The sequence below is a fragment of the Ornithodoros turicata genome, chromosome 1 (assembly GCF_037126465.1).
Source record: "Ornithodoros turicata isolate Travis chromosome 1, ASM3712646v1, whole genome shotgun sequence".
Lineage (NCBI taxonomy): Eukaryota > Metazoa > Arthropoda > Arachnida > Ixodida > Argasidae > Ornithodoros > Ornithodoros turicata.
This window is the reverse complement of record NC_088201.1, coordinates 130,613,456-130,629,070: the sequence shown is the minus strand read 5'-3', so window position 1 is coordinate 130,629,070 and position 15,615 is coordinate 130,613,456. Positions and strand designations below refer to the sequence as shown.

General features: G+C 42.4%; 1 protein-coding gene and 2 long non-coding RNA genes across 3 annotated transcripts; 2 read left to right on the top strand and 1 right to left on the bottom strand.

The window, feature by feature from the left end:
* Window positions 1-1,567: 1,567 nt before the first annotated feature.
* Window positions 1,568-1,831, bottom strand: LOC135368989 (uncharacterized). The gene is made up of 3 exons (XR_010414917.1): window positions 1,744-1,831; window positions 1,648-1,683; window positions 1,568-1,591 (listed from the first exon to the last, which is right to left on the bottom strand). It is a non-coding gene; the product is annotated as an uncharacterized LOC135368989 (long non-coding RNA).
* Window positions 1,832-1,901: 70 nt separating this feature from the next.
* Window positions 1,902-2,483, top strand: LOC135368984 (uncharacterized). The gene is made up of 2 exons (XR_010414914.1): window positions 1,902-2,146; window positions 2,205-2,483. It is a non-coding gene; the product is annotated as an uncharacterized LOC135368984 (long non-coding RNA).
* An 8,123-nt stretch (window positions 2,484-10,606) lies between these two features.
* LOC135368976 (uncharacterized) lies at window positions 10,607-11,967 on the top strand. Its single transcript, XM_064602563.1, has 3 exons — window positions 10,607-10,898; window positions 11,085-11,244; window positions 11,792-11,967. Exons 1-3 carry the CDS (start codon window positions 10,704-10,706, stop codon window positions 11,923-11,925), a joined length of 489 nt encoding a protein of 162 aa, XP_064458633.1. The 5' UTR covers window positions 10,607-10,703; the 3' UTR covers window positions 11,926-11,967.
* The last annotated feature ends 3,648 nt before the right edge of the window (window positions 11,968-15,615 follow it).

The following is a 15,615-nucleotide window of genomic DNA, read 5'->3' as shown; positions in this document are numbered from 1 at the left end:
GCATACTTTCATCCTGAAGACATGCAAGCAATAGACATACACATTTGTACAAGTGAAAAATATTTTATTAATGCCAATTAAAGTCAATGATGCTTAGTAATGCCAATGAAAGCCAATGGTGCTGGGGATTGCCAATTATGTTGCCAATCTGCGTGAAGGAGAAAACCCCAGCGGAAAAACCTTCACACCTGAAACAGAAGAAACATACAAGACAGTACACATTTTCTACAACAGAAAATATTTTTATTCCATATTTAGTAAATCAAATAATGATTGAAATAAACTTTCTCGAATAATGTCCCTAATGGCGTCCGGATCTGAAAGATAACATATAATCAGCATTCGCCACATTGCTTACCCAACCAGATGACTCACTGCAGCAGTAGCAGCAATGATCTGAAAGAGAACCTAAATATTAAAGAACAACATCCACACTTCCATTCACATATACGTACGATGCATAGGGGGGCCGGGGTAGTCTGAAAACAAAGACATCAACTATGAATATCGGCTACATAAAAACGATATGCCACTGGAACACTATATCCTGAAAGAGAACATTCACTTATACATACACTGCATAGGGGGGCCAGGGTAATCTGAAAACGGGGGGCCAGGGTAGTCTGAAAACAAAGACAACAACTATGAATATCATCATGTACATAAAATGATATGCCATTGGAACACTATATCCTGAAAGAGAACATTCACTTATACATACACTGCATAGGGGGGCCAGGGTAATCTGAAAACGGGGGGCCAGGGTAGTCTGAAAACAAATACAACTATGAATATCGGCTACATAAAAAACGATATGCCACTGGAACTCTATATCCTGAAAGAGAACATTCACATATACGTACGATGCATAGGGGGGGCAGGGTAGTCTGAAAACAAATGCAACAACTATTAATATCGGCTACATAAGAACGATATGCCACTGGAACTCTATATCCTGAAAGAGAATATTCACTAAATACATACACTGCATAGGGGGGCCAGGGTAGTCTGAAAACAAAGACAACAACTATGAATATCATCATGTACATAAAATGATATGCCACTGGAACACTATATCCTGAAAGAGAACATTCACTTATACATACGATGCATAGGGGGGCCGGGGTAGTCTGAAAACAAAGACAACAACTATTAATATCGGCTACATAAAAACGATATGCCACTGGAACACTATATCCTGAAAGAGAATGTTCACTAATACATACACTGCATAGGGGGGCCCGGGTAGTCTGAAAACAAAGACAACAACTATTAATATCAAGCATTGTAACGAGGCCTATAACTATACTCACTGTCAGGAGGTGGTATCCAGTTAGTATCTAAAAAGATATTTGCAATTCAGATCAAGCATGGTAACGAGATCTATAACTACACTCACTGTCAGGAGGTGGTACCCGATGATCATCTAAAAAGATATTTGCTATTAAGATCAAGTAATCAAAGTCATATGCTGGTACGTACTTTCATTTGATACCACACAAACTGATTCATCTGAAATGAAACTCATATATTAACATGAAATCTATGAAATGTCGCTAATACATACAGCTTGGTGGTGGCGACTCAGGCGCTGAAAAGAATGGAACTTTAGATACTTCTCGCTTTTCATATTCACCATTTCCTTACCGTCTTCGAAGTAAAACACAGGGCTCGACGTGAATACTGAGAGAGATAATATTCTTAAGAAAATGAACTTGATGAGAAAAAACCACCAAAACTCACCACTATCATCATCATCTTCAAAACTCGAGAAAACTGAGAAAGACAACTTTCATAAGAAACCTAACTTTAAGGTAAAAACCAACAAAACTTACCACCATCGTTGGCCATATTGCTTCCAAATGATGTTCTAGGAACCAAATCTTCATTTTTTAAAGCTGACGCATCCTCATTATCATATCACATCCTCTCCTACTTTGTATAAACAACTTTTAGCAACAAGATGGTGGGCTAGAGAAATCCACATGTAGCAAAAGTCTTTGTAGTAAACAACCAATTGCAAACTAAGGAAAAACGCAACCAATAGGGAAAGTATGCACATCCTCTCCATCGGATTCCTTTTCAACATCCCCCTCACAGTCGACGATGGAAGCGCAGAAGTGCTACGCGGTCTCCGAGGACGATTGTATGTATAGAAAGTTTTCCCGTTTTTTCCCTCTCTAAAAATGTGATTCTTTGTTAAGATTCTGATTGTCTCCTGACGGGGGATCTTCCTCTTGTGAAGACATTGAAGCCACCACCCAGAACTTTCTTTATACAATATGATGAGCATCTGCGACGCTGTCGTTGTGGTGGATTGTGGTCATCGAATCCATCTCATTGGCTAGACAATAACATCCGACCTTATCTCGGTTGCCATCCAAGCTCGGATCAACCATGAAGCCCAGTGAACGATTTGCTTTGACGGTACAATGGCTGATGTACAAGGATTTGATGAAATTAAACTCCTATCTGAACTGCAACGGGCCAGAGGCCGATTTTCGTCTCATTATGCAAATTCTCCAGTTTCCGATGCGGACGAAACGAGGAAAGATTAGTCGGAGGCTCCAACGCTTCGTCGCCATCAAGTGTGACTTGTTGCGACGGTATCGTCAGGGTGACAATATCTCTCCAACCATACTTAATGCTGGACTCAAGCGACCAATAATTCGAAACTTTTACATCCAACACTCGGAATACATCGTGCGTCGCAAGAAAGATGGTTGTCGCAAGGTGTCGAGTCTGGAGGACTATCTGAAAGAGGTCTGTACATTGAAGAAATAAAATGAGACATTTTTCTTTAAATGAGGTATTCCTCTTCAATCATTTTTATTATCTTGAGGTCATTGTGTACAAGGTTATTGTCAAATAAGGAAACAATGCTCTTGAGTTGGTAATTCTTACAAAGGCGGGAAGCAAAGAAACAAACAAAAAGTCCACAGTGTGAGCTGTAAATGCTTTGAATGCATTTCTCGCAATACTGATCAATGGGTAGATCTAGCAGCTCTTCTTCAATCGGTGGTAGACCAAAGCTGTCCACATAGATGTACTTGTCATTCCTGTCTCTCATGTACAATAGCCAGTGTTCTCCTGGACCGTCGTGTGGGTGTGTATTGATAACTATAAACCCTTCTGTCGTTAAACTTGGTACCATATCAATTGCGAAGGTCCCGCGATACAGATTCAAAGTTTCATGGTTCAGAGAAAACAATAATTCCAGATCAAACACATTCATGCTTAGTCCACTCGAACAACAAGATCACCATCGACTGATAAAATCTTGGGTGCTTCACTAATAAGTATAACCGACACTGCGCAAGGTAATGGCTTAGCAAACTTCATTTCAATCCTCCAATTGCCCTTCCGCAATGGATTAAAGTAGGAACCAAAACTTTCGTCAGCGCTCAAGTTCCAATGCATGATAAAGGAATTTTTTTTATATTTTTCATAACTCAACTCGACATGTTTTTCATTCAGTTGATACAAGAATTCGTAGTAGCTTGCTCTACCCAGATCATTTTCCCAGTCATAGGATAGTTGCTTCCTGTGTCCATCAACTGATAGTGTTACAGAACAAACATTAAAATGTTCGAAACAAAAGGGGCTCGACTTGTAATCACCCTGATAAGCTTCGGTGCGAACTAGACATACAGTAAGTTGATCAGGAATTCTATCAGGGAATAAGTTTTCAAAGATTGCATCATGAAGGCCCGGCGAAAGCGAGCGGACTTTGCTTTCTAGTCCACGCATGATGTAACATGCCGGGGATGATCTAAGGGCTTTCTGGTGTGCAATAAAACTTGAGTTGCTAACTTTGACTTTGCGTGCTACAAGTGCCACGCTGTGGATTTGCAATTGATGCTTATGAGTTTCATTGGTGCCAGTTAGCAATCTAAAGCTATCCGTATTATGTAGAGCAGTCACTCGAACCCCCACACCGGGTAACAAAAGCCTCCCTTGGTTTGTGAGGTCTGTGTTAACTTTCATGACAATTTCAAATAGTTTCCCCCCACTTGTCCTAGCTATGCGCAACTTTGCATCCCGAGCGACTGGATCATTTGCTGCATGCTCTCCTGTATCATATGTATACATTGCACAATCATCTAAAGTCTTCTGCAGATGAGTATTCGTATGAAGTAGGGTATCAATCATACATCGATAGGAGTTCAAACAGTTGCTGCTTGCAAGACGTTGATTCAAGTGAATGGTTACATATTTAAATAAAGCGGCACCCAAGTTGTTGACTGGGAATACAATGTCCTCAGTGATACCATCTGCTCTTCGGGTAATTGGTTCACTCCCGTCCGACCTCAATATCTGCATAGTTATATTAAAATACAGAGATGATAAATCGAGATACAAGTCTGAGAGATTTGTTATGTTCCATTCGATCGTCGATTCTCCTCCGCTGATTGTAGAAACAGGATAATAAACTTGCGCCTCGCATGATTCTATTGAAACTTGGGTCGGAGGTATGTTGAATAACTCACACTCCCCGTTCAAAGCCAGCTGGGACTGTGCGTGTACAACGTTGACCTGCGACATCTTTGCAAATGAAAAGGTACAATGCTTTCCTCATAGCTTTATTTGTTAGCATCTTACCCGAGCAAAAAAGACTCTTCCAATCCCCCTTTACCTTTTGACATCGCCCTCTAACCCAACCCTACCTGGCACACCTGTATTTCGGAATGCGATGGCCGTTTCGAAGCATTGTCCACCACACTTTCTACAAGTGAAAGGCGACCCATTGCTCGACTTCTAACCAGCTTGGATGCTGATGCACACTTTTAACCCCCCACTGACCCGCTGTTTTCAGAATGCGATCCTGTTCACAATTGGAATCATTGTCCTCCAGTCCCCCTACCATTTGACATTGTCCGCTGGCGAGCATGGTCCGTTTTTGCTAACCATCAGCCGTTCCACTCCTCTAACCCCCCGCCGACCACTTTTTTGAATGCGATCCCGTTCACGATTGGAATCATTGTCCTCCAATCCCCCTTTACCTTTTGACATCGCCCTCACAAGCCAGCCCTACCTGGGCCACCTGTTTTTTCGGAACGCGATGACCGCTTCGAAGCATTGTCCGCCACACTTTCTACAGGTGAAAGGGGGTGACCCATTGTCCCGACTTCTAACCCCTCTTGGTCGCCATTTTCGGAGTGCGACCCTTTTCCATAGAAAAACCTTTTTCTTTATAAAGAAGAAACATCAACGTATGAAAAAAAAGTGTCTTCTTTATTTCATGGTTACAGAGGATTAATCGAAAATGTCTCTTCTCTTCCTCTTTTTCCTTCGATGTCCGCTGCCTGCAATGTCCTTCAAAATCTGTGTGCCTAATTCATTTGAGCTTGCTCTCAGTGCTTGCTTGATGTTTTGCCCTTCAGATAACTTTTTCGCCAATTTTTTCGCTGCGCTCATCGCAGTACGGGCTATGTAAGGCTTTGCACGATGCAATAGTGGCAATGCTAGCTTACGCAAAGAACTAAAGAAGCCATTCCCAGATTGAAAAAGAGGTCCTTTATACGGCACTAAATCACCAAGTCCCAATCCATAATGGATCTCCGGCACTTCTTTAAGATACATTTTTGAAGTGTAGAACTAGAGCTGTACGACCTGGTCCTCTAAAATGAAGTGGACGACCTGTCTCATCATACAACTTAATCGAAATTGACGTGATTTCGTTCTGTAACAGCTTCAAATATTGCACGTTATGGAAGCTGTAATGAATCTGGGGATCATCTTTATGTAAATATGGGACGAGTTTCAAAATGGGAAACTTTTTTGCACCTATATGAGATGATTCGATAATATCACAATAAATCACGAAATTATGAAACAATGGTTTAAGATTGAGTGGTGTGGTTCCGGTGGTGGTGTTTGCAATAGACTGAATTGGTGCGAAACCCAACATATTACTCAAATATTCAGAAAGATCTATAGTTACTCCATCAAGTGGAGTGAAAGTAAACAGCTGTGTATCTTCATTGTACGTTAGTATAGCATTGCTGCCTATCACACCTCTGATAGCTTGTAGAAGCGAACGTGGTGTCTCGTAATAATTTGGTGGAATTTGGACTTCTTCCCTTGCAAGTATTACTTTTTCTAGAACAACACTAAAACTGAATGTAAATGGATCTCCAATGTATTGTGTTGTATTTTCTAACAGTTTACTGGAGTTTAATTTGAGGAGTCTCTTGAGTTGTTCAGGGATAACAAAGAGACGTGGGACCAATAATGTATAGGTATTGTTTTGAAATAGTATCTTTCCATCGATTTCATATCTTTTAAAGAAGCGATTTAGTGTGACAGTGATAGGGCGACCTGGTATGAATATGATTGGAGCATATTGTGTAATGATAGTCACCTCTTCCTTTAAAAGCATCTTTGAGATAGCTTCCTCTCCCATGTACATGTTCTGACGTGGAACTTTAGCACCTGCAACTTTCAAACCCTGTATAGTGGACACACCCATGGCTTGTTGCAGTTCTTCATCCAAAAACTTAATAGAACGAATTATTTGAGGTAGTTGGAATGTGTACCTTCCATCAACATAACCAAATGCGATGTTGAATTCTTTTAAAAAATCTTGCAGCGCGTGTTCCAAAGTCGATATCACAACAACTTCCTTACGCAGCTCAATAATGCTTCTGGAAGTAATATGTATAGTAGCATCGTTAGTCCGTGGAACGTTGTAGAATACATTAGAGATGGAAAGTTCATGCAGGCCGACTTCATATTCTTCATTCACTTGTAGTGGTGCACTCAGAGTGATTGTAAAGTCATTGAGACTGTTGTTCGGATGCATATCCATGCAATCATTGGATAGGAGATACATGTAAAAATCAGAACTTCGCGACATCTTGGGCTGGAACCCAGGAATTAAATGAGTCATCGTAACCTAGCCATTTCACTTTATAATGTGTGACACCGTTTATTTTCTTTCGACTTACTATGCGTTCAATCGGGTATGGGTCGTCTTGCGATTTCACTACACGTTGCAATTCATTGGCATAGTAAGTTGCATCGTCTTCGACCCCATCTGGTCCAGCTATGTAAAACACTGGTGGATCCGAGTTCTTGTATCGTGTGATCGTGTAGACAACTAAGGACCAGTGCCCAATGTACCCCTTGTCAAAAATTGATCTACTTGTGAGTACGCGCACCTGATCACCGATATTCAATGTAATCTTGTTTGGTTTGTTGTCATTTTTACTGTGAAGTCTATTGAATAGTTCAATCTCGTTATTTTTATCGACGTCGTTCGGGGCCATCTTGATAGTCGAGTGATATGATGAATTGTAGTCAGCGATGATCTTTGGGAGAACAGCAATGTACTTGTGATGACCTTTACTGGCGAAATAACGATAAAGTCTAGCTTTAATAGTCCTGATCGCCCTCTCAATTAAAGCACATTTGTATATTGATCTAGAGCTATACATATGTATTGAGTGACGTTTACACCATGCTTTCACATGTTTGTTATAGAACTCTCGCCCTCTATCTACCTGCAGGTGATTTGGATAGACTTTATGACTCCTATACAGCTTGATCAATCCTTTCTTCACATCTTCACCACGCTTGGTCTTAATGGGTGTAGCCATGAGTCGTCTTGATAAGCAGTCTATCACAATGAGTATGAAGGAAAATCCTTTATTTTGTTTCTTGTACTGCAGGAATGAAATCAGGTCTGCTTGATGAAGATCGTCGATGTGCAGTGAGATGGTCTTTCTTCTCTTAAATCTACGTCTTCCTTCTTTGTAAAGTGTGTAGACATCATCTCGCTGTAGTTCTTCGATTGCCTGTTTCTTAGAGATGTTTCGACCTCTGCAGTATCGGGCAACCCCCCCCAAACCAGCGTTTGGATCCCTATAATTCATTCTTCTTCTGTGATATATTCATCTGATGATGATGATGAAAGCAACTTTGTTCTTTGGGGCGATTTATACGTTTCCCAGAGTATACGTTTCCTTGCTTTCCTCTTCTGACGTATTTTGTGTGGCTGCAAGAACTTTGCCACTTTTCGATACCAGGCAGGCTTCCCTTTCTTGTGTCCGGACAGATGCAACACCAATTCTTTTATATTAGAACCAGCGATTGTTTGGTTGTTATGAATGATTTCTCCCTTATCATTCCAAGTCAAGCTCCTAGGTAGCACTGAGACTACACGTCTTACTTTTTTAATGTTGACATTAGAAGGTAGCGAATTGTAATCAAATGAGCGTCCCATTGGAAGTGACTCATCATTTTTTTCTTCCTGTACTGTGGATGCTGGCTCTGTTTCATTAGATGGTTTCTGATGATTTTTTATAATGTAGTACATAGCAGTTAACATTCGTTTTACTTTAATATCATCGCTTTCGTTAGATTCCAGAATTGATTCGATAGGAGTCAATACCTCAACCTTTGTAGCCATTTTTTAGACACCTACCGTCTTTGCTAGAGCACGACCTGCGACACCACCGAGCACACTGGTTAATCCCGTGAGTAATAAGGGGATTAGTGGCACTAATCCACCCCTCTGACGATAGAGGAAGGATCTTAGTCTTTTTGGTGATTTGTGCAGCGTTTTATATGCAATGTATCGAATGGTGTGTTTATACTTTTCCAGCTCTTTGAACAATCTGGGCGGTAGCTTAATATTACCATTCAATATATTCTTACAGACTTCAGAAAGAGCTTCTATGCTATGAGGTGGCGCCTCCTTTAAAATCTCATCGCGCTCTTTAGGTGTACATGTTGCAAGGACTTTTAGAAAAGTTAAATGATGACGCAGAGTTTTCATTTTGGCAAGAAAACAAACTGTCGAACGTTTCCAGTAATGCCTGTTCGCAGACGAAATTGAGACTGCGTCAGAGGGTGTAGGTCAATCACTAGATAACCAAATGGTTTCTCTGTTGCCTGCTCAAATGCACTGATAAAGTATGGTAATTGAGCTTTGCCGAAGATCTGGCGTCCTAAAAGTTCCAGCTGCGTGCGTGACCTTAAATTATTAAATAATATTATATATGTGCTATTGTGAGATAATGTTCTATAGTTGACGTCGTTGTGAAATAAGTACTGACAAAGAAAAACAATGGATGCGTTCTTATGATGTGATGCTCTCGTATAGAGATGAACCATTTCTTGCATCACATTCTTCTCAGTCATGAGATCGTCGACTATAATCAAAGTAGGCACGCTCTCATCCCATGTCTTTGGTAGCTCTTTCTGGAATGTAACATCATTTGCGAATTCATTTTGCCAGGTCGCATCATATTTGCTAACGTAAAAGATTTGCTCTGGGACTACAGTGAATACTGTAAGATTTCTTAAAATGTTACGAACGAGATAGGTTTTACCCGACATTGAAGGACCGCAAATAATAACCCTTGCAGGGTGGATAAAAGCAAATCGACCTGCGTCAGACATCACGATGCAAAAGTAAATGAGACAATGAATAAGTGATGGTGTGAGAAATGGATTTATTGTACATCTCACCAATCGATTTGATCGTCTTGACTTTTCGCGGAACGACGCTTCATTTCTATAAGACGCTCGTGTGCGAGGAACCTCCTCACAGCTTCTGCTTTTGCTTCATATATTTCTTGTTTAAGTCGCCATTTTTTCTCGTCCGCCGTCTCCCGCTCATCATCATATTCCTTTCCAAAACATCGAGTGAAAAGCTTCCATGCAGCTCCCATTTTGTGTAGAAAGTTGATAGGTGAGTTGATCGTTGGTAAATGACGATTAAAACTCCCCGCTCGGGGATGTATTAAAAGATGTGGAAAGGGAATAAGATGTATTTTGCATGTTCACGCATGTTCAAACGCGAGAAGGAAACCCCTCTCTACGCGACGCGCGGCCGCGAAACGCGCGGGGGCGGTCTTGGTGCGTGCTCCTCCTTGGCGCGAACGCTCTTGCTCCAAATACCTTCCTATCTAGAGCGGTGGGGAATGATGGTCACCATGCTCTTTGGTTCTGCGTATCTCTGCCCTTCTACTACTCTTTGTAACATCAAAAACCTCTAGTAAAGTAAATCACAATTACGCATGTACTGAGAGTCAGTCGTCACTTAGCCCTTGTTGAACTGAAGTTGAAATTGTGTATACTAGACAGTTTCAGAAAATCCTGACAGGCTTTGTGGGCATCCAACATTCGGGGAACTTACTAATAGTGGAGAAAAAAAAAGCTTTTTTTTATGTCTTTCATGTTTCTCCCTGTTGATTTTTTATTTCAATAAACAATGCCCCCCTGCCCTGCTGGATAATAGGTGGGAAAGAAGAAACTGAAACAGTTTGGCGGCTTTTCCTGTCTCATAATAAAATCCCACAGTTTGATGGTTTCAAGGGTACTCGACTGTTTCAGAAAATCCTGACAAGCTTTGCAGGCATGCAGCATTCCGGGAACTTATTAAGAGCGGACAAAAAAAGTTTTTTTTTTATGCCTTTCAAGTTTCACTTCCCCTGATCTTGACCCGTGGTGGACTATAGGCAGGCAATGAGAACCAAAATGGTTTGATGGCTCTTCCTCTGTCGTAATAAGGTCCCGCAATTCAAAGCACGGTGCACTGCCTTCTGGGATTTTCTGAAGTCCTTTATTAGGTGCAGGTGAACATGTGCAATGACAGTTTTGGGCACCTAGTTACGCGGTAATCAGAAAATGGTTTTATGTCAACCTAACCTGACCCATATTGCTTTGCAGCTTTTGAGAGAAAGACTCTCAAAATGTTAATTGAACTAAAGGCAGCGGTGCGAGACCTTAGGGCTGCAGTAGCAGAATGCAGGTGTAATATGGGGACAGCAGCACTGGAGGAGACCAGTGGTTTGCTCGGGGATATTCTGCCAGAGCCACTTTCAACCTGTGAAGAGTGGGAAGAATTAGAGAGCAAGCTAGAGGACAATAGTACAAGGAGGAACCTTGTAAGTGCATCCTTATGAATTGAACGTGAAAAGTGTGATGATTAATACAGTGGGTGTATGTGACGAACCAAATGAACTTTGTGTCATGTAGTGAACTGCTTGGGAGCCCTGTGTGATCCCCACCAGAAAATACCCCCTGTTTTGCAGGATAATGCTAACAACGATCAATGCTCTTCTGTTTGCTAGGCGGATAGACTAGCAGTCCTGGGTGGTGCAAATCTCGATGATGTGGTGCGTGTCATAATGGAAACATGCACCAAGAAATCACTGCAGCAGAAGATTACGGTTGAGGGCCGGAATGGAAAGCGATCCTTCAAGGGCACACGCCTTTTTGACTGTGTCCTCAGTGAGTACCGTTTTTGGAAGGTGTTTTTGTTGGAAGTGATAATAAATTATGCTTCCCCACCTTTACCCCAGGAAAATGTAATACAGTAATGCCAGATGGGCAAACAGCATGAGGCACATATTTATATAACTTTATACACAAGCTAAGCTAGCTTCATGATATGGCAAACCTGTTTATCACATGGGGTATACAGGGTGCATCAGGTAAATCTCCGGGCAGAATAATTTGAGAACGGTGTCACCTATTGGGAAACTTTCTTTTTTGTAAGCATTGCTGGAGCATCATCCATTAGCTATGCAGCGTTATATTGATATGTGCACATTAATTAGCTGGAAGTAGAAATCAATTTCCACACGATGGTTTATTGGCTTTTCTTGTTTCCCTTTTTGTTTTCCATTTTGTTTTTTTCTTTGGCATATCTCTGCTATACAACCTTGTAGTATACCAATCTGAACATAACCTCACCCACTTGTGATGCTCGTTTTGTGGTAGTTCTTCAATGCTGTACATATAGCCTAAAAACATTTCTTTCTCCTCTCTTTGAAAGCTGCCGTCCATAAGCGGATGGACACCCTCAAAGTCCCTGTAACGGACAAAGAGATCACTGCCCGTGTGGGACGATACTTGACCTGCGCAGGTGACAGGGAAGGCGGAAGGAAACAAAGAGCTGTGAGGCATTAAAGCGGTTTGCTTATTTCCTGGGTAAGATATTCGTAGATTACTTTTTAGTCTTGCTGGTCATGCAGACCAAAGAAAGTGCTCCACTAATTTATTTATTCATGCATTGGACAGGCCCTTTTTAACTAACGTGGGGGCTAACAAAGGGTGTCCAAAATGTAAGTGATGTAGTAATCAACACCACAGTGCTGATAAGTTGAGGGTGACAGAAGCATGTATAAGAAAGAGTTGTGTACTGTGCTGCCTTTTAGTTCACAAATTACTAAAGCCATAAAGTTTTTGGGAAAATTTTTGTCTCATGGTAAAGGTCGGGCAAAATATGTGGTCTAAATTCATGCACACTTCTGGGGGAAATGTGTCTAGTATCAGTACTAGCTATGTAGATTTGATGCGCACAGTGACGCAGCCCTGTTCGCTACAGTTTCTTAGGGAGCCACTTTCGTGTTTTGGCCTTTGTGAAGTCCGTTCTGTGTTTCAAACCATTGTAATTGTGTTGTAGTTGTGATGGGCAGGTGGACTTGTCCATAGATGTTTGGATGGCAACTTTTTTTCAGGTGGATGCTCTTAGTGATGTTACAAGCATCACCACGCTGCGTGGTTAGCGTGCAGATATCTCTTCGCCGTCTTTCATATTTTTGGGAATTACCAATCATGCAGTCCGTTGAGGGTTACTTGAATTTAATAACTGAAGCTTATCATTCTGCATTGTGCACAGAGATACATAATATATATATATGAATAATTGAACATGACTTCTTCATAAATTCACAATGAGAAAAATGTCATTGTACTTTGCATGAATTGTTAGCAGATATGCATTTTTTTTTCAAGATGTTTACTGTTCATAATGATGCTACCTAGTTATGGTGTGCAATGCACAGAAACTGATTGCTTCCACTTTTTTTTTCTTCAGAAGTTGCAGTTCACAAGAGGTGCCCTGCTCACAAGAAGGCTGAGAGGGCCGGTACAGTACAGAATTCAAATAAATGTTTATTCACATAAATCACCTTTCATGTCTTAATATCATAGTGTGTAGAAAACACATGCTGCAGACTAAATACAAAATCAAGTTGGCCTAACATCGGCTGGCAAGCGGCATATGATATCTGTACCATGTCGGCACACGACATCGGACCAGCATCGGCTACCTGTCGGCATATGATATCGGTACAAAGTTGGCACATTACATCGGCCCAACTCCGGGCGATGTTGCAAGTTGGACGTTGGCCCGACATTGGGCGTGTCGGCAGCAAGACATCGGGCTGATGTCGGGCCGACATCGGTGTGCTGCTTGGGATACACTGTAAAGTGTTGACACCATGATTCATCCTTATCACGATGATAGCGGCTGCCTCAACAATCGTTGAATCACGTGTTGTTGGCGAGCACAACAGTAAAATCCAACTCACTTCGCGGGCATATGCAACAGTAATCATACCGAAACTACCGTTGTGTGTCGCAAAGAGCGCAGTCGTCCACCCCTCTGAGGCAGTGAACTGGCCTGATTTCGCCAGCTTCCGCTTGCCGCTAGGGTGTCGTACCGAGGAGAAAATACACCGCTCGCGTGTTCCGTAAACTTTTGTCGGGACCTGTACAATTTTCTGTATTTTCAGTCAATATGGGGTGTACGCGGGCAATATGGGGCCCATATCGCCAGGATTTTCCCAATATTGGCTGAAAATGGGGAATATGGGCCCCATATTGCCCAAATCCCATTTGCCAAATCTTTGCGAAACGGATCCCATATTGGACCCGTATCGCCAATGACCAGCCAATATGGGCCCAATATTGTGTGCTGCTTGGGTAAAAATCCGTGTAACAGGGACCTTTCTTTCCTTAAGGATACATTCAATTTTGGAATCCACCTCAGCCAAGTATAAACTGCTGAGAACTGGGGCAATCCTAGACCCAATACATACTCCCTTCTTTTGTCTGAAAGAACAGTTGTTATATTGTACCATGGTGGAACTAAGGTATTCCTTTAACAACCACAAAAACTGGGGTACAGTACAACCCACAGCATTTTGAAACCTAACCAGCCCCACCCTGTCAATCCCCCTCTCAACAGCATCCACAATTCCCGACGTAGGAAGTGAGTAGAACAAGTCCACGATATCAAAAGACCACACCATCTTACCCTCCCCCCTCCCCTGCAATTTTAGCCACTCCACAAGCTCATTTGAGTTTTTTACCAGAAAGGGATCCGAAATTGGCAACTGGTTTAGACACTTGCACAGGAACCGACTTAAAGCCCCTTGCCACGAAGAACCCTCCGAAACTATCGCCCTAAACGGCGCTAACTGTGTGTCCGTCGTCCTTGTGTTTTTAGCGCTTTTATTCCGCCACTGCAGTGCCAATTACCTCGAGGAGCACGTTTCACATGAACGCATTTGTAATGATATAATTTCTTGTAGGAGTCGCATTGGATCATTCGAGGTTTTGTCGTGGTCGTGGCACAGGCTTTGCAGGCCCAATGCTTGCGCTTAGCGTTAAGCACTTGCATAACGCACTCCCATCCTTCGTGAGTGAAAAACCACCGTATGCGAGAAATGTCGGCGCCGATTATCTAGTCGGGAATCTTCATCTGCCTTTTCCCCGTGCAGTATTCTCTCCTTGATGCCCGTGCCAGTGAGGCGGAAAACGAGTCGTAAATCCTCATCCGCAACTTCCACTACTTTCCCCTCTCCGTCCGTTTCGCCAAATTCTTCCTCGCGTGGATGTATTTCAGATTCTCCAGTCTCCGAAACAAGGATTGTTTTACTGTCCTTCGTCTCGGTCGATTTGAAGCTTCTCTGCGTCTCTTCGCTTTTCGTTGCGCGGCAATTGCTTTGTTTGCTGGTGTATATTCGTGATCGCGATGCATCGACATAGACGCTGGGGCCAAGACTCGCTTAAGGGCCAATGCCGCTTTGATCCCTTCATTAGCTGCTGCAAATACGCCCTCAGCGGAATTGGGAAATGCATCAGTCGTTGAAGAAACAAGTCGAGTTACATGGAGATAAATTTTGCCAAGACACTTTAATGTCTTGGCTAGCCGCGGTCCCATAAGGGATGGGGAATACTTACCAGATTGTTCGTCTGGGCTGTCCTGTGGTTCAAGTGACAATGAGTTTGGAATTAAAGGGTAGTTAGTAGTAAGTAGTAAGTAGTAAATTAATGAGTTTGGAATTAATGCGGTCAGTTGCTGCAGCAAGCAGCACATTTGATGGCATGGTTTCGACAGAGCGCAGTTCTTTGCAGTCAAAATATAGGTGCACTGCATGGATATGGTTGGTGCATGAGTGTACAAGGGCACGAACCAATATAGGCGTGAACGGAGACATTGCACTCCCTACATCGGAGCTGGCAGGGTGCATTGCAGTTATTCCTTGCGAGTACTTCGTACTCTTCCGTACCGCGAACTCGCCACTTCTCACCCTCAAGTCGGGTTATGTTAAGTGCGGATATGTCCTTGCCCTTCATGTGGACATGACAGATTGTGGTCATCAGCTTCGTCGTTTTGCCCTTGCAGGACGCTATCATATAAAACGTCGTCAGGGAAGCATTGCGTGGTATACCAGTGTACAAATAGCCAAAGAAAAAGAGGAAGACTGCTCGTCACCACGTGCAATGCGCACGACTGCCTACGTGAGGAGTGCCGGTGTGGTATCTTCAGCCTCCACAGATTTCCTAGCGCGCCAAGCAAACAGTCAA